At 42.6% G+C, this 26589-nt stretch overlaps 1 protein-coding gene across 3 annotated transcripts in view; it reads right to left on the minus strand.

Moving 5' to 3' along the window:
* Positions 1 to 26589, minus strand: part of ANO3 (anoctamin 3) — a 445370-nt gene that overhangs the window by 174050 nt on the left and 244731 nt on the right. For all 3 annotated transcript variants that reach the window (XM_019551829.1, XM_019551827.1, XM_019551830.1), the window contains exons 2-3: positions 7118 to 7330; positions 3348 to 3419 (exon numbers count right to left, since the gene is read on the minus strand). In XM_019551829.1, the coding sequence (XP_019407374.1) occupies positions 3348 to 3419; positions 7118 to 7330 (285 nt within the window). The remainder of the gene's footprint in view (positions 1 to 3347; positions 3420 to 7117; positions 7331 to 26589) is intronic.

The following is a 26589-nucleotide window of genomic DNA, read 5'->3' on the forward strand; positions in this document are numbered from 1 at the left end:
CAAACTGTCTGAAAGCAAAGCATAGTCCCATAGCTCCCCAGCACCACTCTTATCCCTTTCCCTATCTGCTGCTCTGTTTTCTGCTCCCAATCCTGTGATCCTTGCTGATCTGCTGCCCTGTTTTCTGTTTCCTTCTCTGTGCTCCCTGCCTGATTTGCTGCTTTGCTTTCTGCTTTCTTCCCTATCTGCTGCTGTGTTGCCTGCCCCTTCCATGATCTGCTGTGTACCACACAGAGAAACTACAAAGCTGTACATGTCAATTTGGTACCCAGGTTAGTCACAGGTTGATCACATCTGATCTACAAAATAAGAAATGAAATAGAGTACAAATGTGCATAATATCCGTAAAGCTTAGTTGCATCCCCACTAACACAGTTATCTCAGAAATAAACTAGATAACTTTGCATTGTTCCCTAGTTAGATATCATCTCATGGTCAAGTTCAACAAATTTAGGATTTTACCCAAGACCCACAGAAGGCACAAGGAGAGACCTTTGTTTGAAATCAAGGGGCACCTATACACAAGCACAAAGGCTGCTGTGGAATTTCAGCGGATTGGTGCAGACTTGATTAATCAAGTCTGCAGGAGCATGGCAATTGCTGTGCTTCAGCAGCCTCCTGCATCTCATGTATCAGTGTCACCATGCTTTAAAATGGCAGTGAGGGCACTCTAGCTCATCAAACGAGCTTTAGTTCAAGTGCCTCCACCACTATTTTTAAGTGCAGGGATACTGATACAGGAGATGCAGTGGTGCTTTAAAAAACCACTCTAACTACAGCTCTGCCCCCCCACCTCCAGAGCACATGTAAAAGTGCCCAAGACTCTGAGCTAATGGCCATTAATTCTTCTCTCATAAGAAGTTATTTTGTCCATAATTAGTACTCAGAAAAAAGTGCCACATATCCTTTTTCTATATCCTTCCATGATGATGCCTAATTAAAAATTTACCACATTCATTTAATTCAGTCTTCTTTAATGTTCTCAGGGGGAGGTTCAAAGAGGTTCGCTGAGAAAATGAAGACCATTAATCAGACATATTATGCAACCTCCAAAGTGTTCTAGTATCAACTAAAGGATTTTGCAATGCTTTGTCATGCTTTGCTTATTTAGAGATCAATCCTTTAAAAGCAAGATCAACTTCTTTCTCGGGCTGCAGCAGAAAGGTAAAGTCTTTAGCCTTCCATGCTTCCTGACAGTTACCTAAATAAAATGTATGGAAATCAAATCTTTATTTTTAAATCTTACTAAGAGTTTGAATTATTTATTAATTAAGCTTCTTACTTGATGTGTTGCAATGAACAGGAAAAAATATACACAACTTTTTAGATTTAAGTTACTTTCACTGATGATTTCTGGATTTTACTTTTCCTTTATAAACACACTGATTTAATTCTTGAAGACTAATATTTGTATTCTATTCTCAGTGAGACAGCTAGACAGCCATAGATTTTAGTAGAGTGACTTAGAAATCAACTGCAGTGTAACTGAAAGTTTATTTTGACTCAAACTGCAGGGGAAATTTCATGGTTACATGTTCAAACAGACAGCAAAGATACATCCATGACAACTATTTCTCTTAATTTTTTTCCCCTAAAAGTATGAACACTTACAGTAGTTAGAGCTCTCAGTTTAGAAATGAGTATATTTACTGCAGTTACAGTGGTATAAAGGCACCAAGAATGAAAGAGATTATTTCAGTACATTTAACCCAGATTTATACTGATTTTGTTATACCATATATAATAAAGCAGTAAGAAAATGTTCTGATGAAGCTGGAGGCCTTGATGACTGAAGGGGGGGGAAACAGTTTTTAAAGAATTATATAGCAAAGAATTGTACTGGTTGGTCACAATGGACAATGGCATGTGTGTGTGTGTACATGTACATGGCCACCAGACAACCTGGAGAGCAGCTCCCATGGGTAAGTGGGAGGGTGGGAATTGAGGGTCCCATAGAAAGGAAGTTGGGCAGGGCTGAGGCTGGGGCTGCTGCCTAGCCGGGCAGTGCATGGGACTTGGGAGCTGGGGCTGCAATACATGGCCACAATAACCCAGTTGGGAGTCAGAAGGGGCTGTGGGTGGCTCATCCAGGGCGTGGGGGGAAGCTCATTGCATATGTTTACAAGGGCTGTGTGAAGCTTCAGATGGTGATTTGATTTGGAGATTTGGCCCGATTCGGTGGCTGAATCTCCAAATCTGAATTGAATCAGGGGACCAAGTAAAAGGTCGGAATCAATTCAAACTTTCCAAATCTTCATAAAAGATTCAGAGAGCTTCAATGATTCAGGCAGTCCCCAGTGGCTGCAGCAAGAAGCTGCACCCAGACTTGGAGCTGGGGAGGGGGTGCTGAGGGAGGAGGGAGGGGAACCAAGAGGGGACCCCCAAAAGCCCCAATCCCCTGCCTGCTCCCCCAGCCTCCTGACCCCCACCTGCTCCCCTAGTCCACATCCCATGGGTGCCCAGCCCACCCCAGCTCCTGTAGTTTTTTAAAAAAAAAGCCCTGGTGCTCACCGGGTGCTGCCAGGCAGGAGGTAATCCCCACTGCCTCCCACTTCCCCACACTGCATGGGGGGCTCAGCACAAGTGGGGGGCAGAGGGGGCAGCAGGGATCACCCTCCCTACTGGCAGGAGCGGTAAGTCTGGGGGTTTTTCATTTTTTTCTCTTAAAGGGCCAAAGCTGGGACTGGCAGGGCAGCCATGGGGGGGCTGGGACAGGGAGGGGGGAGGGGGCTCATGTAGAGCCCCCCATGTAGCATGGGGCAGTGTGGGGGAAGCAGGGATCGCTTCCCTGCCCAACAGCATCTGCTGAGTCAGGACTTTTTTTTTTAACAAGTGCTGGGAGCTGGTGTGGGCAGGGCAGCCATTGCCAGGCTGGGGGGGATGGGCCTGGCTGATTTGGAGATTTGGCCAAATCGATTCAGGACAGTGATTCAAATCAAATTGAATCACTGTCCCCCGAATTGGCCAAATCCAACATGAATATTAGCCACTTTGCACAGGTCCAACTTTTACATCTCAAAAAGAAAATTAAAAATAGGTACAAAGGAACTTTTAAGTTTTCAACTAACTATATTACTAACTATATTACGACTGCAGTGATGGAGAACTTACTTTATGGGTACATGTACACATCGTCGTACGGCAATGTTGCTATGGCACTGTGCTTCAGTACTTCCTTTGAAAAAACCCTAATACATTGTTATGATTTATCAAGAATTGACCACTCGCACAAAAAAGAGGAATTCAGCTTAAAGATCTGGATGCTTGTCAATCACGTCTTCAACCATAAGTTAAAAACAAAGAAGTTAAGAATTAAAAATGTAATTTCAGTTGAAAGACAAACTCACCTACAAATGGATCACTGTATTCTGTATTAGACAGCTTGAGTAAATTGTTTTCCAGGGTCTCCACCACTTTAGCTGAAATAAATATAGTATTCCCATTAATGTAACAGTTACTGGGATAAAACAACATGAATACAATTTTTAGGATTCTGAATGGCAAATAAAAAGCCTTAAACTTAAGGATACATTTTTTAAAACATTTCCTGCTGGCAATAACAAAGAAGTGTTTTATCAGTAATAACTTGGATTCCCTTTTTGGATTTTATCTTGGATTCTCTTCCTACTGGGAGCATCTATACATGCAATATATTTGAAGTAGGCTTACTGCACAATTAAAATGTTGCGTGGTAAGCATATGGAGGGGCACCTCTACATGTGTTCCCTATAGAAACCATGGGGAGCTCCAGGCTCCCCCTGAGTGCTAGCCCAGAGGCTGGCAAGGAGCATGGGACCAGGAGCTGGGAAATTGCTCCCTAAGCCTGGGAACTGCCTGCTGCTGGGCCAGGCTCTGAAGGTGGAGCTGGGCTGGGGCAATGTCTCCCTGTCCTGGAAGCAGGCAGCTCCTGGCTCTGGCTTCTTTCAGGGAAATAATTGTGGGAGAGCGGCAGGTCCCAGGCCCCTGCCCCGAACTGCTGGTGGGGCAGCTAGCAGTGAGCACTTGGCTAGGTGGTGATTTTCTGCTCAGCAGGGGGCAGCCAGGAGCTGTTCCACTGATGGGATAGCTAGCATTGAGAATCAGAGGGTTGGGACCTGTCCCTCCCCAGTAGCTCTGTCCAAGCCTGGGAAAGAGCTGCAGTGCTGGGACCTGCCCCAGACTACAACAGTTCCCAGCCAGCTCCAGGTTGCATGTGCAAACTCCCCCAGGCAGCCCAGGGCTGGGTGATAATTGTTTCAGTCTGTAACAGGTCCCAGACAGCTTCAGGCTCCAGGTCCCAGACAGCTCCCAGCTCCCATGCAGGGAGCTCCTGGCCCCAGATCTGGGATTGGGGTGAAGACTGGGTGATTGCTCCCTGTCTCTGGGAGCTGCCGGCTGCTGGAGTAGACTCCTATGGTGGAATCTGGGCCAGGAAAATGTCCCCCACCCTGGCAGCAAGGATCTTTTGGCCCCAGATCCACTATCACAGAGAAATTTTGCTCCCGGTTGGCTGTCTACATATGCCTTACTGTGTAGTAACTACTCTGCAGTTAACTTGCTATCTGCATCTGCAGGTGGCAAATTAACTGTGGAGTAGACCAGTCTACTGTGCACTAAGCATCTGCACATGTAAATGGTGACATGTACTGTGCAGTAAACTGGTCTACTGCTAAGTAAAGCCTCTTGTGTAGACATGCCCACTGAGAGTTAAACTAATTTAAAGCTCAGAGCTCTTCAAACTTGTCAATGTCTTTTTGGTAGTGAGGTGGTTTAGGTTTCTTCTCACTAGCTTAATAGAAAAAGTGAATTGCTTCACTGGCTTGTGACAAAAGACTTAAATCATTCTTCATTTTTTGTTGCTCTCATATCATATTACAAGCCTAATATAAAAGCTACCTTTGAGATGGGTTACACAGTGGCATAATAGGATAGTTCTGTACCCTGCTTGGCAGTGGCAGTGACATGCAAGGCAGAGGCAGTGGCTGGACTGCTGGTGGTGGTAGCAGCCAGCTGGCAGCTGCAACAGCTCTTTTTTTTTGCTAGGGAAGCCTATCTGCTTCCTGCAGTTCTGCAACTCAGTTAAGAGCATATGGCCTTTATAAATGCAAGATGCTCTTTGCATGTGCCCCCACCCCTTAACACAGAGTCTTAGACTGGAGGTAGCTTATTAGTCACTGGTGCAGGTGGGTCCCTCTAATGGTCCCTTCTTGATGGGCTAATCATCCTGCAACAATGACATAAAACACATGTGTCTCACTGACATACTCCCCAGTAATTGTTCAGGCTTTCAGTAACTTTTGTGTTAAGTTTGTAATAGGATATCAGAATGAAAAAGGAAGAATAATTTAAGCCTGATGTCACAAACTAGAGAATCAATTCATTTTCTCTCTACTGAGCTGGTGAGAACAACCTAAAAAACTTCAGTACCAAAAAGATGTTGACAAACTGGAAGAAATGCAGGGAGGATAAAAAATGATCGAGGGTTTGAACTATAAAGAGGACAGAATAAACTCAGACAAGTATTTGATAGATATAAATAACAGAGAAGGAAAGGATTTATGGGAAAATAGCGAATCTGTGAGCACATGGAAAAAATAAATTTAGAAGGAGGTGGCAAGGGTCAATCAGGGAATTCTCTAATGTGGTGTCCACAAGATATACATGAATAAAACATATGCATCCAGAAACATAAAATCTGCAACCATTTGTAAGCTAACATACAACTATTGATTTACATAGTTTAGTTAAAAGTATTGTTCCTAAAGGTGATTATTCTGGAAAGGATGACAAAACATAGTGCATTTTTTTCTGAACCAATATAAAAGGCCAGAACTCAATCCAATTGACTTCACACAGACATAAGGGTTAGCATGTGTATAGCCATATTTCATGGCAGTTTCAGGATCGATATTAGAGATATCATTATCTGGCCTACTTACAATGATGCCCATTATCAAAATCTATGGCATTTCTAATTTGGTGCATCATGCTTTTTTCCAAAAGGACAGTGGCATATTATCTTAGTTCATTAAATCCAGTTGAAGTTTTCTGATTAACCTTATTAAGATGAGAATTTCATAATCTAAAACCCATAGTCAAAATTCTCTTTATTGGAATAATTTAAGATTGCTTAAATGGTTACTTTTTATGTGCAATTTATTTATTGAATAGACAGGCTTCTATAGTAACAGTTTGATAAACATTATTCAGCAGAACATCTTCAGATTTTGTTATGATTAGACAGACAAATGGAAGCAATTTTTCCTAGGTTATCATTTCTTAAGTGAAAAGGGACAATTTCCTTTCTGAATGATGGGACAGGGCTGAGAGATATATTTAGTTTATTTTAAAGGATTGTTTAATAAAGGCTTAATATTTTAAAGTTTGATAGTTAAAAGTTTGCTTTGGTAAATATGATTTTTTTAAAAGAAGCACGTAGTGCTTGTTGCTTTAATGTTCATTCAAATATCTCCCCCTTCTTTCTTTCCCCTCACAATTAACAGTAAGGAAAAATGAAAAAAAATGAACACTTCCAAAAAGTGTCACTGTTACCCATGTTCACTCTAAAATACATGACACCTTTCCTTTGCTTCCCATGTTGCCCAATTAAAAATACGTTACATAATAAATATTTACCAGGTGAGAAAATTAAATCAAGTTACTTAAAGATAATGGATAGCACATTGATAACATCCTTCAGATATAGTCTGGGAGTAATAAACATTTTAGAGTTAGAAGGAAGATGGCTGTAAGGTTTTGGAATAAAAGTTTTTAAAACTCACTTTCATTATGTCTCTGAATTGTAAGGGCAAGCTGTCAAAAAATGGTTATGCATTATCTTTTTACAGAAGAAACCATGACATTTGGTTAAAAAACAAACACTCTTTTGAATAAAGTATTCTCTGCCATAGAATGCACTTTTATGTATACTGTGGCCAGATACTAGGAACTGGCTCTGTTATGCCTAAACAAAAACTATTTTTAAGGTGGAGTCAAGTTTGAGAGCACTTATCAAGGAGGAAGATTTATGATTTTTATAATTATCTCCAAAATAAGAATTGTAAACCCAGGCAGTTTAGAGGTTAGAGAACACCCCCTATTTCAAGAAAAAATGGTGTTATAGAGGACAACCACATACCTCGTTCTGACACAACATTGATTACAGCTGTTGATGTCCCTGCACTTAGAGGCTGGGGTTGAGGCTGGGGTTGTACGCGATTTGGCTGAAGAAATGAAGAATGTTTGCTCAGGCTCTGAGGATGTGTTTGGCTCTGTGCTAAACATGGCATGGATCTTCTAGAAGGCTTTAATGGAGGTTCTTTCACCGTCTCACTCTTGCTTGTATTCATACCTGAAACATGCAAGAAACATGTATAGAATTAGAGGCTAAGCAGTGTTAAGGTTTTGAAAGAAATAAATTAATAGTAACCAGTGGGTGTTATAAAGATTCAAAATTGGGTCAAAGTAACTTCAGCAAAAACATTTTTACACTGTTGTTCTGTATAGAACATTTCATTCATGCTTTGAAAATCACTTTGCAAAAGTTAGGCGTGTTAAATGCTCCCCCTGCACCAGGGAATTGAAAGCCAGGTGCTGACGATTAACTGATGGTCAGCTGACCCACTTCAGCTGGTTCAAGGCCCAGTGCTGTCCCTGGAGTCCACTGATGACTAGATGACCATGGATCAGGACCACACTGGGGATTTTCTCATTTTAACAGAGAAACATGCAATTTCCAGTTTTGCAAAGAGCTCTCTGCAGGCTGGCAAAGTTCCAGCCTGCAAAGGGCTGGGGAGAGCAGGAGGAAGGTCAGGCAGGGGTTGCCATGTGCATGTGCATGTATGTACATGTACATGGCCACCAGGCAGCCTGAAGAGTAGCTCCCACAGGTAAATCTGATGGGGGTGGGATTGAGGCCCCCATAGGGAAAGAGGAACAGAGGGAGTTGGGCAGGGCTGAGGCTGATGCCTAGCCAGGCTGTGCTTGGGGCCTAGGGCCAGAATGGTGCCTGTAGGGCCCCAGTGGGGAGTGGGACAGGGCTGTGGGTTGTTCTGCTGGGGTGCTGAGCTGGCTCCCTGCCACTGTGTGCACTCCCAGGGGAGCAGGGGCTGGGCATGTACCCTCCAGATCTGTGTGCAGGGTAGGTGCAGGCTGCTTGCTGAGGGCTTGGGCTCCCTCCTCTGCTGCTCTCCCTCTAGGGCTTCCATGACCTATAGGGTGGGACCTCACATGGCAGGGCAGAGCAGGGCCATGTGGGGAAACTCCTTGTTGCTAGGAGCCCTGTGTTGCCCTGGTGAAGTGCCTGCTGCCTGCCTAGCAGTAGCAGAGGTAATGGTGTAGAGTTGTGTCCCTCACTGTTGCTGGGTGGGCAGGGGCACCTTGCCAGGATGGCACAGGGCTCACAGGAGTGGCACTGAGCTTGCCTGCCAAGCCCCACTCTTCCCTGCTGTTCTGTGTCCTGCCCGGTGGGCCACAAAGGCACTAGGGGAGAGCAGCGGGGTTGGGGGCCTAAGCTTGCAGCAGGCAGACCACACCACCCCTGCCCATAGGCTCCATGCTACCCATAGGAGAGGGGGAGTTGGGCTTCATGCTACTCTCAGGCTACAGCAGCCACCACCCCCTACAGGCTGCAACTAGGGTGCAGGTGCTGCTGCAGGGGGCAGACGGCTGTGGAGCCAGGTCCCTGGCCCTGACAGCCAGGGGCCCTGCTCTGGCAGGGCTGGGGGAGGGAATGGGGCTGTGGATAGGGAATGAGAACCAGCAGGGCCAGGGGGTTGTGAGTGGGGAGTGAGGAGCACCAGCAGGGGTGGGTGGTTGTAGCTTGGGAGTAAGGGCCTGGATCTGTGTCCTGGTAAGCAAAGGAGGCAGAGAAAACTCTGACAAAAACCCAAAATCAAATGCCAAAATCTATAGATATTTAGAATTTATTTTATTACAGTGATTGAGGCACTGGTAGACTTCCAAATTGCTTTAAAATTGTAAAGATATCAATAAAACATTCTGTTCAATTGATACCTAAATTCATAGTGGTGTTTCATTTTAATCATGGGTTTGGGGGGTTTTATCAGAGATGTTGTGATTTTTTTTTTAATCAGAGAAAACTAGGATCTCAGACCATAACAAAGATAAGGGACCCTGCAGCACTGACATTAGGTCACAGTGACCAGCTACAAAGTCCTGGGGATTTCTGGTTTTGGTGAAATGACCAAATTAGGAGGACAGATATGTCAAAATTAAGATGTATGCAGGTGATATGTTTGAGAAACAATGGGATATGCTGACAGAACAAAATGTACACAGTATAATGACCACAGGGAAATCAATCAATGGTACCTGGAAATAAAAAGTCATCAGGAGGAAAAGAATACAAAAGGGATTTTCAAAGCACCAGAGGATCACAAGGCCACCATGGGCAAGAGGGCACACCCCCAGCCCATTTCACCCAACCCACTGAGGGGAGGAGGTGGGCATTGGCCCTCCAAGACTGGTGACATTTAAGCAAAGAATCATAGGGGTGCTTGCTTAGTGGCCAGATGTACTATCCCTATATGAGAACCCTGGAACTGGTAGGTAAGTAGGATTTTGGGGGGGGGTGTATTTTGTTTGCCTGCATTACTATTGTCTGCTATCACTGTGTATCACTAAAATTGGCCTATTATTGAATGGAAGAAGTCATCGTTGCCTTAGGGTTTGGGTTGGCCCAGAACAAGTTATCAGAACTGGATCATAAATCCAGTGCCAATAGGTAGTAGATGCTAGAGGTCTAGGTATTTAGAGATGCTAAGAATCTAATACAACCTTTGATCACTTTTTAAAATATATATTTTATTTCTATAGCTTTTCCTTTACCTGGCTGAGTTTTATTTTTGTTCAGAATAGTGTAATATATTAAGAAAATTGTTATTCATGTATATGCCTTTTGCTTCTAAAGGCTCTAATAATTCTTTATTTGTCAGGCAGCATTACTTACACAAACATATTACACAAGTTCAAAACTTACCGTCACATTCAGCGATTAAGAAACATTAAATCAGCTTTGGAAAATACAGCAAGAAAACCCACCTTTCCTATTGACACAAATTCTTTCCCTGCCCCCACCCAAAGCTCACTAGTCCTATTTTTTCTTTACTGAAATATATGACAATATTGAATGTGCCACTCCAGTTAACAGTAATTCATTTCCCAAAAGCACTACATCACTTTTCAGCATATTTTGCTGGCATGACTAACAGACTCTGATCGGTGAAGAGCATGATAAAAAATTAATATTTTTCCATCAGATGATATAGATTTTTCCTTTTTAGAAGGTGATTTTACCACTACTGACCCAATTTCTATCTCCTCCAGAATTTTGCACAATGTGTCAGGACTTCCTGAGATGCCTAACATTTCACAGCCACGCCAAACTCTTTCAGTTCTGATCATTTCAAGTGTAATGGTAATATTTCTAAACTGATGCCAGGTGCAGTCACTGAAATCCAATTAATTTGGTTGAGATTATACTTTAGTTATATACGGTGGGCATTGATTATCATCCTTGACAGTGGGAAACTCACTAAAAGAAATAAGATTTGACACAACATGTGCTATCAAATGAAAATTCAGTAGCATTTTAATGGACACACACATCCAACATTCTTATTAATCTCAAACCAAATTTGGGATATTATTCTTAGTTCACCATGGTGGCTGAAGTGTAAATACAAACACTCAGTCCACATAGACCTAAGAAACTCAAATATACGCATTCCATTGTCTTGTTTAGAGGCACAGACCTCACCAAAATGTTTTTGCTAAGTAGGAAGTGCCACATTCAAACACATTAAAAATTGTATTTGAAACAGTGGTCTTTGAAAGGAAAGAAAGTGTTCTCAATATCTGATAACACTTTAAAATGTTAAGACTATATTTGTGCTGGTCACTTAAAATAAGTATTTCATTTTGACATGAAACCATATAAACACTGAAACAGATGCATTGACTTACGTTGTGCTCTTTAGAAGATTAACTTAAGGCTCTTTCCATCTGCATTAACCAACACAGCAAAAAGATAGGTGAAAGCATGTTCTTAAACTCTTCTAAAGGATAAGGTTAAATCGATTATGTGACTCTGGTGATAGTCAACAATCATCATATTCTCTCTGAATTTATGTTGGTTACATTGTTTCCATTTGGTGTTGATATATTGGTCAAAATAAGGACCTACGAACAATCTGACAAAAGATGGAAAGGCACATGCACTGTGCCACACAAAGGAAATTAATTGCTCTGCGAGTTATGCATATGAAGCAATGTGTTATTCAGAGTGACTATATTATATGCATCAAATTTTAAAAAAGAATGTAGATCCTGCTTAATAACTTGTTTCTTTTTTCTGTGATCCTTGTATTGTAGGCCCCTGCTTAATGTTCATTTAAAGACAAGCCAGAATTTGCATAGCCATGTTCTGCAAACAACATATGCATGCACACTGTTCTTTGGACACAGAATTAAAAATAGAATTTGTTCCTAAAAACAACCTTAAATTAAGAAGCTAATTACTCCAATAATATGATATTAACATTTCGATATTTAAGGTGAGGGGTTGACATACTTGCCTACTTTGCATTTGTAGCAAGTTATGCTGCAGCTTAAGTTTCACAGGATTTCAGAAATGTGTGCATGCTATGCTGCATACTTCCAGATAGAGGTAATGTATATCTCTGCCTGGGGGCTAAAACCATTATCTGTTTTAAAAATAAATAATTGAATGGTAAGCAGGACCCTGCTCACCTTATACACTTGGATTCTCTCCTGTTGATAGTCAATCTATGGTAGGAATATGCACCCACCAAGCCTCGATCATACGATCCTGTGCTGCCTGGCCCAAGGACTTGGTGGTAACCTTTCGCTCAAGGACTTGGTGGTAACCTTTCGCTCTGTCCCTTAGGGGAGGTGTCACTGATCTTGTGGTTCAGGTGGTCTTCCTCCTCCTTATCCCACCTGCCACGACTTTGATGATATTTCAGTGGTGGAGGGATACGACTGTCTGATCCTGGCTGCCTCCCCGCGGCCAAGGCGTGATGTTCTTTGCAAGGCTCCAACCTCCCCTGTACCTCGCCCTATCCCAGCCTCAGCAGTGTGCTATTGTGGTTGCCAACGACCGACCCTTACTTGATGTAGAGTCCTTCCTGATTTTAGTCAGGCCTAGGAAGAGGGCCCAATAAACCCAGACCTTTTCCTGACTCGCGCAAGCTTAGGGGCCCTAGCTCCCTCTGGCTGTGATGCTCACCAGTAACGACACTAAGGCAATAATGGAAGTGATACCAATGATAATAATAATAACAATAATAAGTCCACCAAGAGGCTACGGTGACCTTACTTCAACACCCCTTCACAACCTTCCTTATATCTCTGCCCAGGCATGCCTAGCTCAGTGCCATCCCCTTAAACCCCAACTACTCTTCCCCTTAAGGGCTACTATGCAAGCTCGGGTGTGGATTTTCTTCCGTAAGTATACCCTCTACGTTCCTCGATGAAGGAGCCCTCCCTCGACGGGGTTCCAGTCTGTGTCCTCTGTTGCAAGCGTGGAGGTCTCAGTTGGCCTTCTTGTATGGATACCTCTTGCTTCGTACTTCTGTCGGCCTCGAGCCCCAGTTGACGAGATCGCTCCCATTGGCTCCCCTCCTGGCCCAAGGGTTATATACAGCTGGGACACCTGTGTCTTCTCGGGTCCACCGGCAGCGTTTCCCCCTGGGCACGGTTCGGATACCTTTTGTAAGCCCAGAGCAGCATCCCCTGTTCCCTCTACTGCCGAAGGTTCTTCTCTCGCCACCCTCTTGCCACCTCTCCCCCCTTTGGTCTGCCTATTTCTGCTTCTTATACTCCTGGGTCGGTTCTCCTCCCCCTCTCTCCCAGCTGTTTCCTCTTTAAGTGAACCGCGGCTAATGAGTTGCGTGGGCTCCGCCGCATCTTTCCGCTCCACCGCGGTTCCTGCCGCTACTTCCAGTCCTGCCACGCCTCGTGCTGCCGGTGAGTTGTTTTTGCTCATTCTTCCTTTCTCCTCCCTCTCCCTGGGGTGTGCTGTCCCCTAGGGTCCCTCTTTGACCCTTCGGGGTTCAAATCTTCCCCTTGTCCCAGGACAGGGTATCAAACTCATCAGGGGTAGTAAATCTATGGCAGGAGTATCAAACACATGCATGGGTTGGATGAGTAGTGCAAGGCCCAGCCACAGATCCAGGATATGGGCCTGGATCATGGGATATTATGCATGTGGGCTGGAATTGGTGTGTGCAGCACATGAGTTGGGCTAGGTTTTGCCACATGTGGGTCCAGTTAGCCCAGGTGATATGGCTCCATTGGCCAGATCTAGTCCATAGGCTGTATTGCTGACATCCTGGATTGATGGTATTCATCACCATGGTATTCAGCCATTCCTGTGTTGAAGGTAAAATGGGTGCTACGTACAATTCATTTGTACCCCCCATGTACCACAGGGAAGATACATAAACCTTTAGCCTAGATGATTACTATTATAATGTTTAAGCTGCCAGAATCTCCACCATATCGATGAATTGCCTCCAAATTTAGAACTTAGACTACAGGTTGATTCTAGCTCCAGTCAGTAAAACTGAAATTGTCTTCATAAAAAACAACAAAGAAACAACCTTAGTACTTTAGGCAGATCACTAATAATCATTCTGGAGGCAAAAGAGCAAGTATGAGAATTTTGACTTTTCTTATGGAAGAATGTTTCTATAGTGCTAAATATTGCCTTCTAACAAGCATGCCTTAAGTTTGAATGTTGTGGGGGAAATACCCTTACAAAAACAGGATGGAGAAAAGATCTATTCAAAGAAATAATTTCAAGTTGATCTATAAAACGGGTGCTCAATCCCTGACCTATAAGCCCAATCCATCCCACAGAACCATGTCATCTGGCCCACAAGGATCCCCATGGGCTGGGAAAGTTGGTAGCAGGGAAGAGGTGGAAGTGTTGTGTGGCCAGATCCAGCTTAGCCTGGGCCCCTACCCATCCAGATCAGGCTGGGCAGCTCCCCACATCCCCCACCATATGGGTCCAGATCACAGCTGGGCTACTCCCCACCCACCCCCAGTGAGTCTGGATCAGGACCAGACTGCTACCCACACCCACTCCATGCTTCAGGATTGAGGCCAGGCTGTACATCCCCTTGTCTCACCCCCTGTGGCCAGATTGGATCTCTGCTGCACTGGTCCTGTGTGCCAGATTGAGCCCACCAGCTATATCCAGTGTGCAGATGGAACTGACCATCCAGCCTTTGGGATAAAAAGGTGGGCACCACTGATCTCTAACAATGGTCTGAAGCACTGTCCTCCAATTTCTTTGTATCAATAAGTACTACCCTTATTTTATAAGGTGCACAACTATAAAGGCGCAGGCAGTTATGCCATCCAGTGTGATGTAAATATGGTACCAGCAAGGATTTAACCTAAACTTGACTCTGAGAGATCATACTAATCTACATGCAAGATTTTTATTTAAACTTTTTATTAAAATGTTTACAATGTATGTTTGTACAGAACAATACAGAACAACCATCCTGTGGCTTCATAGCACCCAAAGTGAAACAAATTTATACTAATGTACACTACTTGAAACTATACAGGACAATTTATGAATACCGTTCTTATAAAAAGGTATACCTTTAATAGAAAAAAAGATCTGTTTCTTGAGATAATACTTCAAAGTGAATTCAGCAGCACTTAATCAGAGCCACAACTCAAAGAAAACAGTTAATCTGACTCAAAAACACTTGTCTTTATGGCACATGTGCATTAGCATGTACATTGAGAAATCAGATGACATATTCCTTTCATTTTAGTCTTTCTATCAATGAGGATCTTCCATCAGTGGAAAATGTACAACAAATAAATTCATCCAGGCTGGGACTAGCTAAAAACTGCCCCTTCACCACACATACCTAATTCATACCAGGAAGGTCAAGGTCAACTGGTTTATTAATAATAGAAGCTGATTTGAACTATATTACTATACAATTTTTTATTTAAAATACACATATACCAGTACATTGCTAGAAAGTATTTGTTTAAATTTTCCTTAGAATTCATTATTTTTATTTATATATTTTTGACTTCAGCAAAGGTATGTTCAATCTCTGTGAAAGTCATTACATTATCATGCAAATAAGCAAAGTGTTTAAAGCAGAGACAAAAGCTCAGACCAAACGATAAGCAGGTCAGGAAGTAAAGCAATCCCTAAAGAAAAAGTTATAAAAGGATGCAACAATGCAACCCCTATTATCATTAGCATGAGAAAAGATATGGGAATATGTGGAAGATTCACACACACACACACACACACACACACACACACACACACACTCCCCACTTGTTGAAAGGACAAGGAACTACATGCTTAGCTTCTTGCCTAAGTGGAGTCATTGGTAGGTTTCCAGAACAGAATGCCAAATATGCATGAAAATGTAAAAATTAAGACAGGGAGACTAGGTCCAATAAAAAAGACATTCTGCAATTTTTCCTAGTTTTAGTAATAAACATTGTTTTGAATTTCATTCAAGCATCTAAAACATTCCAGTTTTGGTCAGTGCCAGAAGTATAAAAATTATATGAAAAGGGCTTGGTGATATTGATAGCACAGTCAAAACTGTAAAAGCACATTTTAATTGCAGGATTATAACAGAGCTTTAAAGGAGAAAGAGCCAAGGGAGAGCCCCAGGTGGGGGAAGACTGTAAGGGTAAAGCAGCAGGAGAGCTGGCCCAGGGAAGTAGGGGCTATGAGCACTTACTGCAGAGGAAGTTGCTCTGCAGAAGAACAATAGGACAATGCCTTCCTGGACAGGAGGAAGCCTATTGCAGTTCTAGCTGCTGTGCAGTAGGAATGAAGGCTGTAGACTGTAAACCTAATTAGAGGGCAAAAATGGCCAGCCCTGTAGAGTCACACGATTGGAAAGGGCAGAGCCTGTGAGAGAGATAAGCCAGGGTACATCTCTTGCAGATGGACTCTGGTGAGATGGACTGTGAGCATACTGTGCCTGAAGACAGCAAATGAAGGGGTTTAGGATTAGCAGTGGACTAAGGCCCAAGGCTAGGTAGGAGTTTTAATATAAGGAGGCTAAAGTTTTAGTTACAGCTAGAATGCTTATGTTTTTGCTTTTAGTTTATAACTGGTGGTTTGGGTTTGGCACTGTCAGGGGAAGGTGGAGATCCCAATAGTGCCTTAGGGCACTATGGTGTCTGAACCCTGCCTGGGGCTAGGGGCTCAGAATAAAGGGCAGGCTTAGCCAGAGGACTGACGATTGGAGAAAGTGCCTGAAGCCTGGCAAGGTTAAAAGCCAGACTGGGCCAGGGGCCCCAGCCTGAAAATGTGGAACCAGAGCCAGGGGGCCAGCAGCCCAGGACAGACAGAGACAAGGACTAGGGCCTCAGCAGTTCAGGAGGGGCAGTGACAAGGGCTAGGGGCTCAGCAGTTCAGAAGGGACAGTGACAAGGGCCAGGAGCCCAGCACCTAAAGAAGGGCAAGATTGGGGTCAAGGGCCCAGTGCAAGAGACACAGGGGCTAGGGGCCCAGAGATACTTACAATGAGAGAGCCAGACCTGAAGAAGTAGGCCAAGGCTGGAGGCCTGCAGCCAGAGAAAAGGACCAAGGCCCCAACAAGGAAGTGGTTGTGCAGTGACACCTACAAGGCTTAGAGACAGCTGTAGGGGAGGTTGGAGGCTGCCAATAGCCCATAAGGCTACAAATACCCTGAGGGTCATGGGTAGGTTGAGAGGGCCCACCGAGTATGAAGTAGGACTGAGACCAACAGGGTCTGGGTGGGACCTGCTGACCATGAGAAAAACCAAGGGCTCACTCTAGGACTCTTAGACAGCCTTCCTTTCTAGCATTCGATGTTTACATCAAGGCGCAGTAGGCAAGAAGATTGGGAGAGTACCATACAGCCAGAGCAGGGCACAGTTTGCATGGCCACCAAGGGTTGTCATGGCCACACCTGGTACCTGAACATTGCTACAAGGACTTATTTGTTTAATGAGACTCACAAGTGGCAATAAGGAACATAATCAGGAAGAAAGTGGTCACTCAGGCATAACTGAAAGGTTGTCGTTGTAGAACATCTATTAGTTACAATGATAAATAAGAAGAAAAAACAAGAACTCGACTTAGACTAGGTACAAATGTTCAGGGTGGTTAAAAATGGCCATCTGATCTAAGTGAGTTTGCCCAGGTGTGGACCTTACACTAATTAGGTCAATCTAAGTGTGAACTATACAGAAGTTCAGGACAGTTAGAGCAGTCTAAAAATGGCCAACTTAATCTAATTAACCCTAACTCTAGGGTAGTCTAACTTAGATTGGATCAGCCATTTTTAAACTGATTTAACTGTCCTGAAATTCTGTATGGTTCCCAGGGCAACCCAATGGCTGGGAAAGCCCAGTTGATAGTCCCAGCCCTGGGTCTGTGCTTTTTCTATCTGCCTCACTGGCACTGGGCTATTTTTACTCCCCTGGTGCCTCCCCCCACCCCCAAATAGACAATGCTTCCTATCCCAAACCCACCAAATCTCCCATCCTGCAAGCCACTCCCAGCAGCAGCTTGAGCAAGTAAGTTAGGGCAGGGTTGGGGGCAATGTTCATCTTGGGATGTGGGGGCTAGGGGGCTAAAAATACCCCCTGGGATCAGGGGGTGAAGGAGAAAGACCCCCATCCCCCCATAGACCTCACAAACCCCCTTGATCCTACCATACCCTCCCAGACCCTGCCTGCCCAACCTCCCCCCCAGTCCTTTGGTTGATACCTGCCCCCATCCCAAATTGGGGTGGTCAACTTTTACTCGATTTAACCTCCCAAAATATCCATACACACCCTCAGAGCCCAGCTTGAGGTTGAAGTATTAAGTAAGAGAAACACTCCCAATTCCCCTCAGAACACTCCCCACTCCCATCATCATTTTACTTTCAAACTAAATGCATTATGCATAGAATGTCTGAGACAAAATGGGTAACCTCATTATGCCACTTCTACAGACTCCCTTGTCATAAAGAGCATAACTAAGTCGTTAGGCAGGAGAATGAAGATGCATAATTTCAGAAGGCTTTTGAAAGCAAGTAATATAATGCCATTACTAATAGCTTAATAAAGCTACAATTACATTTAGCATCATATCAGTGCACAAGATACATACAGCGGATGAAGATCTCATTTTATTAAGGTTATAAATATTTGCAGAATATAAAAATATTACTTGTTTAATCTGATACTATAAGACTAATTATTTTAAATGGTTGCTTTGAGTGAGGATGTGTATATCCATAACTCTGCTGAGTGATGTTTGACAAGGGAAGAACATTTTACATGTTGGCTGTTTTGCAACTTGATCACCCAAAAATAGAAAAAGGGACCCACTGACAGTAAATTTCTAAAAAGGGCAGAGCTCTAAATTCTAAAATTCTAAAATTTCTAAAAAGGGCAGAGTTATTTAAGGGGAAGGGGAGGCAAAGAAAGGGCACACATATGTGCGCACATACACTAAACTTATTTGAAAGTTAGCAGCAGCAGCAGCAGCAAATGTGGACCTATTTTATCAGTAGTTCAACATTTACAAAAAAATATTAACTTGACATACAATTTTAATAATAAGTTGATCTCCATGTTATAAAGAAGAAAGGTTAAGTGAAGAGATACATTCTGAAACAGATTAATCCAGATCTTTAGCAAGGCATTAATGAACTCTTGGCCATTTAGAGTTCAAAGAACAATTCTAAATTAACAGTTAAACAAAAGGTGCAGATATGTCATAACATAAACCCCAAATTAAGAACTCTCCTTTCTGAGAAAGCATTTGGTAAAAAGTGCTGAACACTAGAGATTGCCCTTTTCACATATCTGCCTAAAGCAAACACATTAAAAATGTATAGGCGTCCTCATGCTTACCAGTCCAAAAAAACACACGCGACCAGGAATTAGCTTATTCCCTCTCTATATTCCAAAAAAAGATAAGTTTACCACTCACATTCCTCTGTTTAAATGTACCTGAGAATAAAAAGACACACAAAGAACTAGAATTCTTGGTTCCAAAATGATACCTTTTATTAGATCAACTGGGAAATCACAAGAAAATTGTCCTTGCCTGCACACTTTTGGGATCAAACTCCCTTTGTCAGGCTCTGGGAAAACTGTAGATGGTACAAGATGGTAAAAAGCCCCCATAGGTAGGAAATAAACTTCATTTTTGCACAGAGGGAGCTGAAGATGGGTCCATGAGAGTGCACATGTCCATTCACTTAGTGTCTTATATGTTATAAGTACTAGTGGGGGTACATCTTTCTGTACCATGTGTGCTATTCTGTTCTCTATGTGCCGGATCTTCCAAGCTCCTTCTCTTAGTTTACCTTACTAGCTCAGATAGATTCAGTGTTATTGTTGCTTAAAAGCTGGATGAAGTCACTAGAATTCTTTAATTAGTCAAGAGTCATTTGCAAATATTAAATATTTTTAAATGATTCACTTAGGCAGTTTTTGTATTCCTTTCTGTAGTCAGTTTTCAATAACTGCGTTTATTACTGAGTCATTTTACACTTGTGTATTCCCATTAACTCTAGTGAAGATGCTCCTTAGTTCTATTGCTGACAAATTATGCTAGCACAAAAAGCTATGAGAAAATAGAGGTTAATCTTGTTTTCCAAAGGAAAGATTTTAAAATAACCTTTTGTACAAGCAGTCACACCAGGAGTCTGATAACAATTTAACTCAGAGAACCAAAAAAATGTAGCCATTACTTAAGCAAAAATCACAAAATACCCTTCAAATAATTTCAACCATGACAGCTGACAAATCATTCTTCACAGGTTTTTAACAAATAGAATATGAAAAATGCATTTAATTTCAATTTTCACAAAACTCAGTAACAGTGACTTGTTGTGTTTACCTATTCTTTCCTTATTTTAAAGGACAAAATCTTGTTTTTACATGATTTTTAAACATGCAAAACATAGCTGAAAAATCAGCACTCAACTCATCTTGAAAGGAAAAATTGTTCAAGTAAGATTGCTGCTTTATCAGCATCTACTTGAATAAAAACAAAATACTGCATGAAATATTTTGCTTAGCTAACTCTAGATTAATGATCAATAATATTGTCCATACAACATAGTATTGTTTTCCACTGACCCCTGTTGATTAACCTGCTCATCTTTTCCTTAAGTGATTACAGAAGATTTAGAGCTCAGCAATGAAGACAGTTTATTAACCCATAAATTTAACTTAACCGTTCAGCTGCATTTTTCTAAAAAGTGGTCTGCATTTAATAGATTGTTAGACTAGAGGACAATAATCTCTTTTAGCCTTTAAATAAAATTATCTTGGAATGTGCCTGGGCTTGTTTATAAAAGATTGAGTTTCACCTGCCATAATGCTGCCTAGTCACCTTGCTTTGTTAAACCCAGGCCAGCAGTTTTCAGATTTATTTATTCTTAAACGTCTTGAAGGATTTTCACCCAGATTTGAAAGCCATTAAATCATTAATCCCTATTTTAGGTCTGAATCTGTGTTCTCACAAATCTTTTGCTTGAAGGAAAAGTAGAATGATTTAAAGTGAAACTGGTGGTGGGATTTTATCATAGGTAAGATAAATTTACTTACTAAAAGGTCATTTTGATCTAGTAATGTAACTGGTAATTTTGGCAACCTGGGTGGATATGCTGCCTCACCCACCTCTGTCAGTAAAAATCACTCATGTCTCAACATACAGTACAGAAGGCAATTCAATTGCCCCCCTGCAACATATTTAAACAGCGAATATTTTCAAAAGCTCCTTGAGATCTAATGGAGACTGGGACTGAAAATTCCCAGTGAGTTGTGCAGCAGCTGTAATGTATGAAAGAATAGCATGGACTTAACAGTTACAATGACTACAACATTGGGAGCCAACCTGTTTGGGAGGTGTGCCAAAAATAAGCCTTGCACCCTTACCAAGTGCCATGTCCTCTGTGCAATCTGCAGGCCTGCGTCTTGCTCCCTACTCTGTTCCCAGACTCCTGCTCTCCTTTTTCTTCCTACTCAATCTGCTGTTCTGCTTTCTGCCTCCTTATCTGTGCTCTCTGCCTGATATTCTGCTCTGCTTCCTGCTCCAACTGCTGTTGCACTGATTGACCCCTCCACAAGCTGCTGTATGCTACACACACAGGCTGCCCATGCCATCTGTGACACTCATGTTACAGACTGGCTACCCCTAGACTAGGATATTCACAAACCTTTGATGGGATCTTCCAAGATCTGTTGTTGGGACCATTTGCCAGGAACTGCTGTCCCATGGCTGGGTCTTCACAAAGGGGCAGCTAATGCAGTGTGGCCAGCTCCCTGTCCCTGCTTAGTTGGTGCTGTACGATTGCTGGAGTCTTGGAGGTAAGTCCCTGCCTTTTAGGTGCTACTGCAACCTTGTATGGGTGGGTGGTGGTTCCTTCACCCTGTGTGGCATTTGCTGTGCTGGGGTGGGGGAAGGGATAGCTTGCAGGACCCTGCCTGCCTTACAAAAAAAAAATGCTCACAGCTCCACAGAGCCTATGCAATCTACTGCAATAGTCAGGGATGGAGTGGCAGCTCTTCGGGTCATTCAAAAAGCCCAAGGCAGAATTAATTAAAGTTATGTGGCTTTCTGTAAGCCGCGTAGTTTAGATTGGTAGCAAACACAATACAAATTCACCCTTCGGGGGGCGGGGGGCAATTGTAGGGCACTGACAAATATACAGTTCCCCACTGTTGGCAGTTTGCATGAAACGCCAGGAGTTACAGTGTTCCTCCCAACCCAACGGATGTTGGCTGTTGGCTCCAGGGGATCACTCTCCAGTTTGGAGTTGCTGCATATCTGCAGACACTCTGCCCTAGCCCTGCCCCCTTCACAGCTCCAGTGCTATCTTCAGCATTGTGGGAAGGGGAGGGGGAGGGAGGGAGGAGAGGGGAGAAACTCAGTCTGGGGTTTGCCCAGTTTGCACTGGAGGGTGAGGTGGGTGGATTGGAGTCTCTCCAAGTTGGGGGGTCTGCAATCAACCCACTCCACCCTCCAGGGCAGGTTGGGCAACTCCAGACTAAGCTCCTTCTCCTCTCTTCCCCCCCCTCCCATTCTGAAGACAGCACTAGGGGCAGGACTGGGCTGCTCTCAGCACATGCTGACATAAGTTAATGAAGGCACTCCACTTTGAAGCACCTCGTGTAATGATGGTTCAGTTGTTAAAATGGGGCATTTTTAAAGCACTCTGCAGCAGTGCACTTCTGTCAGCACCAACTGCATGATAAACTATCACTTCTATCAGCAGCCTTAGACCAGGTTCTGCCATTTTTAAACTAGTCTATGTGTGCTGAACTTCTGTTCTATTATGGGTATAGAATGTTTTCTGATCACTTATACCGGTGAAAGTGTAATGTCTGTTCCTGGCCCATGTGTACTCTCTACTGGCTCCCCACACAGCATCCTCCTGCTGCAAATGTGAGGGCTGGAGGCAGGTCTCAGCATGCTGCCTACTCTATGGAAGGAGAGAGGGGTAGATGGACCCCAGCTTCCCACAGCTAGCCTGCTCCTGCAGAAATAGCCAAAGGAGGGGGCAGCTCTCTGCATGTGCTCCTTGATGCATGGAAGGCTCTAGTTCTCCACCTGCTGAGGTAAGAGAGGTCAGCTTCCTGGCTCTGCCAGCTGCTGTTACAGCATGGATTGCTTCTCAGCCACATGCTCTATTACTGTTTCTGAACAGGTTATCTTGGAGCCATTGTTTTGGCACCCCTTCTTATCTAGTACCCAGGGCTAGGTAGGGCACCTCTCATCCCACCCTAATTATGTACAGCAGCTAAGACTTCAGTTGCTTCAGAAGGTGCCATAGAGTCTTTCATAACCAGATCACTGTTTTATTCCCCTTCTGAACACTATCCATATGCAGAGCACTGCTTAACACTAACCAAGAACATGTTTTCCTGACCAGTCAGAAAGACCACCATTACCCAATGCCATTTTTTGTTCATTTTCCTCAAAGGTCTCCTTTGTAATTATTGACTTGATCTGAACAGGTACAGCTTGAGATCATGTTCTAAGGGGGTATCCAAAGCAAGAACATTTAAAGAGCAATTTCAGAAGAGTGACAGCTGTATTCATCAGGACCTTGGAAAAGGCTCTAGAGGTCAGTTTCTCAAACCTCAGTATAGAATTGCTGTCAGAAGCCATGCTCCCTACCACATGAGCCCATTGTTTGCAGAATGAATTTCTCCTGCATCCTTGTTACAGTCATTATGGACAGGACAATAAACCAGTCTGATATCAAAGATTCTTAAGTTAAAGCAAATTACTTATCCTGTCATTCAATTTAACAATAAGTTAACTGATACAATTAAAGAATTATGCATCTCTTATAAGCCACCTCTACTATTGCAATTCAGAATTGCTCCTTTTCCATACCCTACCCCATCTACATGTCTTCCTCCACCCCATTTTTCATATATTTCTTTGCATAAGTACTAGTTATATTAAAGAGTAAGAGTGAAATCAACTTTTATGACAATGTTATCAGCACCATGATGCAAACTTAATCAGTCAATAATTCCTTTCTTCTATAAATAGAAGTATCCTTGGGTGTTTATACACGTGATCCAGGAGTGTGTGGGGGGGGTGCACTTTACTTAGAGTGGCTCCAAGAGCAACTCTAATTAAAGTGTCAGGAGCATCATATGTATAAGCATCCCTGTGCTAAAAATTGGTAGGAATGCTTTAACTCTTTTAATTTTAACTCTTGTGGCATGAAAAATCGGTGATGGGAGTCCTATGGACTCTTTTAAAAGCCAGAGAATGTTTTGTCCCCTCTTTCCCTTATGCACACCTGGGCTACTAACTTGTTTCAGTAGATAACTCCCTGCTGTCCCAGCTCCTAGGTTGTTTCTGAGATAGCCCAGATCATTAGCCTATATTTCTAGTCTGCTCCTCCTCCATCTGTATCAAATGTAAATAATAATAATAATAAACATTTTTGTTTTTTAGGATAAACTATCACCATTTTGATAGTATTCACAGAAGGCAGAGACATTTTTTACTTGGGATACAAAACCCAGTGTTTTTCTATGAAGGGAACTCCATCTTTCCACACTTTGGGCCAAATTTTGCAGTTTATTCTCAGGAAAAATTCCATTGAGGAGAAAAGAGTTGGAGGTGGGGAATTTTTTACTGCTGCTTAATTCCAATTTTAGTCCCTATCATGTCACTTTTGTACCACAGAGAGAACTTTTAACTGGGAATTCTGGTTCTACATGCAAACTCTAAGTAGCACAAAGACAGAGTAACCTCATCTTGTTATGGTTCTTTGGCATAAAGAGCAGAAGGAGTGTGGATGGAATATGATGCACTCCAGCAATCTCTAAATCACCAGGTGCAAAGTGCAGTCACAGCAGACTGGTTCTCACTTGAATCAAGGACTGAATTAACTCTCACCTGCTTCCAGAATTAAGCTGGATCACAGGAAAGTAAGGCAAGAAGGGACCTTACAAGGTCATCTTGTCAAGCGCCCTGCTCAAGGCAGGAACATTCCCAGCTACGCCATCCCTTCCAAGTATCTGTCTAACCTGCTGTTGAAAATTTCTTAGCATAGAGATTCCACAGATTCTCTAGGTAGCCTGTTTCAATGCCTGACCACTCATAGTCAGAAAGTTTTTTCCTAATCTCCAGCCTAAATTTTCCCCTGCTGAAGCTTGAGACCACTGATCCGAGTCTTGCCCCCTATAACCATAGATAAAAGCCCATTTCCATTGTTTATAAACATCACAAGTATTTGAAGACTGCTATCAAATCTCCCCTAGCCTTCTCTTCTCCAAGCTAAATAACTTTAGCTCTTTCAGCCTGTCCTCATAAATTGTCTCCCAGGCTGATGATTATTGTTGTTGCCTTGCACTGGACTCTTTCCAAACTGTCCACTGCCCATATCCTTCTTGAAGCGTAGGGTCGAAAAGTGGACACAGTACTCCAGGTGAGGTCTCATCAGTGCTGAAGAAAGAGGAAGGATCACTTTCCTAGATTTTCAAGTTACACTCCTGTTAATACAACTGAATTTGCTGTTTGGCTTTTTTTGGCTCATATTTTGCTTGTAGTCTACCATAATCCCCAAGTCTTTCTCTCCAGTAATGCAATTTAGTCATTTCCCAGTTTGTATCTGTGCATGTGGCTATTCCCAAGTACACAACTTTGCACTTGTCTTTGTTGACTCTCATGTCACTGATTGTGGACCATTAATCCAGTCACTCCCAGATTCTAGCTCTACCCTCCAATGTGTCCGCAATTTCACCCAACTTTGTATCATACACAAATTTGCTAAGTTTGCATGTTCAATCTGACCATTCAAAGATGTGGAGCAATACTGGACCCAGAACAGACCCCTGGGGAACCCTACTTGATGCCTCCTCCCAAACAGACATCAAGTTATTAAGGACTACTCACTCAATATGATGATCCAACCAATTATGTATTTACCATATAGTGCTTTAACATAGCCTTAGATTGTTAATGAGAATGTCATGGGAGAGAATGGTGTAGGGGGGTGAATGATTAAAGAAACAATTCCCTCCAAGAGCAGCAAGTGGACTAAAATGTGCAGATGTGTCTTCTACTAAAACTTTTGCCTTTTAAAATTTTCTCTGAGGAAAAGTGTTATAGCTGATCTGCATACACTGTTAGCAGTATATGAAGTACCATTCAGTATGGCTGAAGGACTGCTACCATTGAATCAATGTTAAAAAAAAACAAGTGGAAAAACTAATTACTGAATGATCAGTGTAATGCAAATCCTGGAGAAAATAACATAAATAATTGGCACAAGATTCAGCTGATAAAGAAGTATAAGACAAGAACATAATTCTTGCCAATCAGCTATTATTTCAAGGAAAATAGATCTCTTCAGACAAATCGGATTTCATTTTCTGAGGAATCACAAATTAGTTTGATAAAAAAGTGTCTGCGTAGATGAAATGTACTTAGATTTTTTGTAGGGCATTTGACTTAGTAACTCCACACATTTTCAATTAAAGAAAATTAGTACTAGACAATCTCAGTAAAGTACATGATAAATTGATTAAGAACTGGCTTACTGACAAATCTTAAAGTACTTGTCAATGAAGGTTTAATGGGGTTTTGCAGCAAGTGGCACTAATACTGATGGTATTTGACATTAAAGCCAGATTTAAGGAAAAATTTCAGTAAAGATTTTTTTTAATTATATTTGCAAAAACCGCAATATTTATAAACCGTGAGTGAGGAGACAGAATGGTAAGAATGGCCTATTCAAACAAAATATTTTTGACACAGCCAAATACAAAGCCTATATATCTTCAAGCAATAAAAGCCAGCCACATGTACAGAAGTTGAGGCTATATCAGGGTGGGCAATTATTTCAGCTGGAGGACCACTTAAGAAGTTTTGGTGAGCTGTAGAGGGCCACACATACAACATCTGTCCAAGTTTGCAGATGACACTAAGCTATGGGGCGAGGTGGACACGCCGGAGGGCAGGGAACAGCTGCAAGCAGACCTGGACAGGTTAGACAAGTGGGCAGAAAACAACAGAATGCAGTTCAACAAGGAGAAATGCAAAGTGCT

Source organism: Crocodylus porosus, unplaced genomic scaffold, assembly GCF_001723895.1.
Source record: "Crocodylus porosus isolate Cpor-Errol unplaced genomic scaffold, CroPor_comp1, whole genome shotgun sequence".
Taxonomy (NCBI): Eukaryota; Metazoa; Chordata; order Crocodylia; family Crocodylidae; genus Crocodylus; species Crocodylus porosus.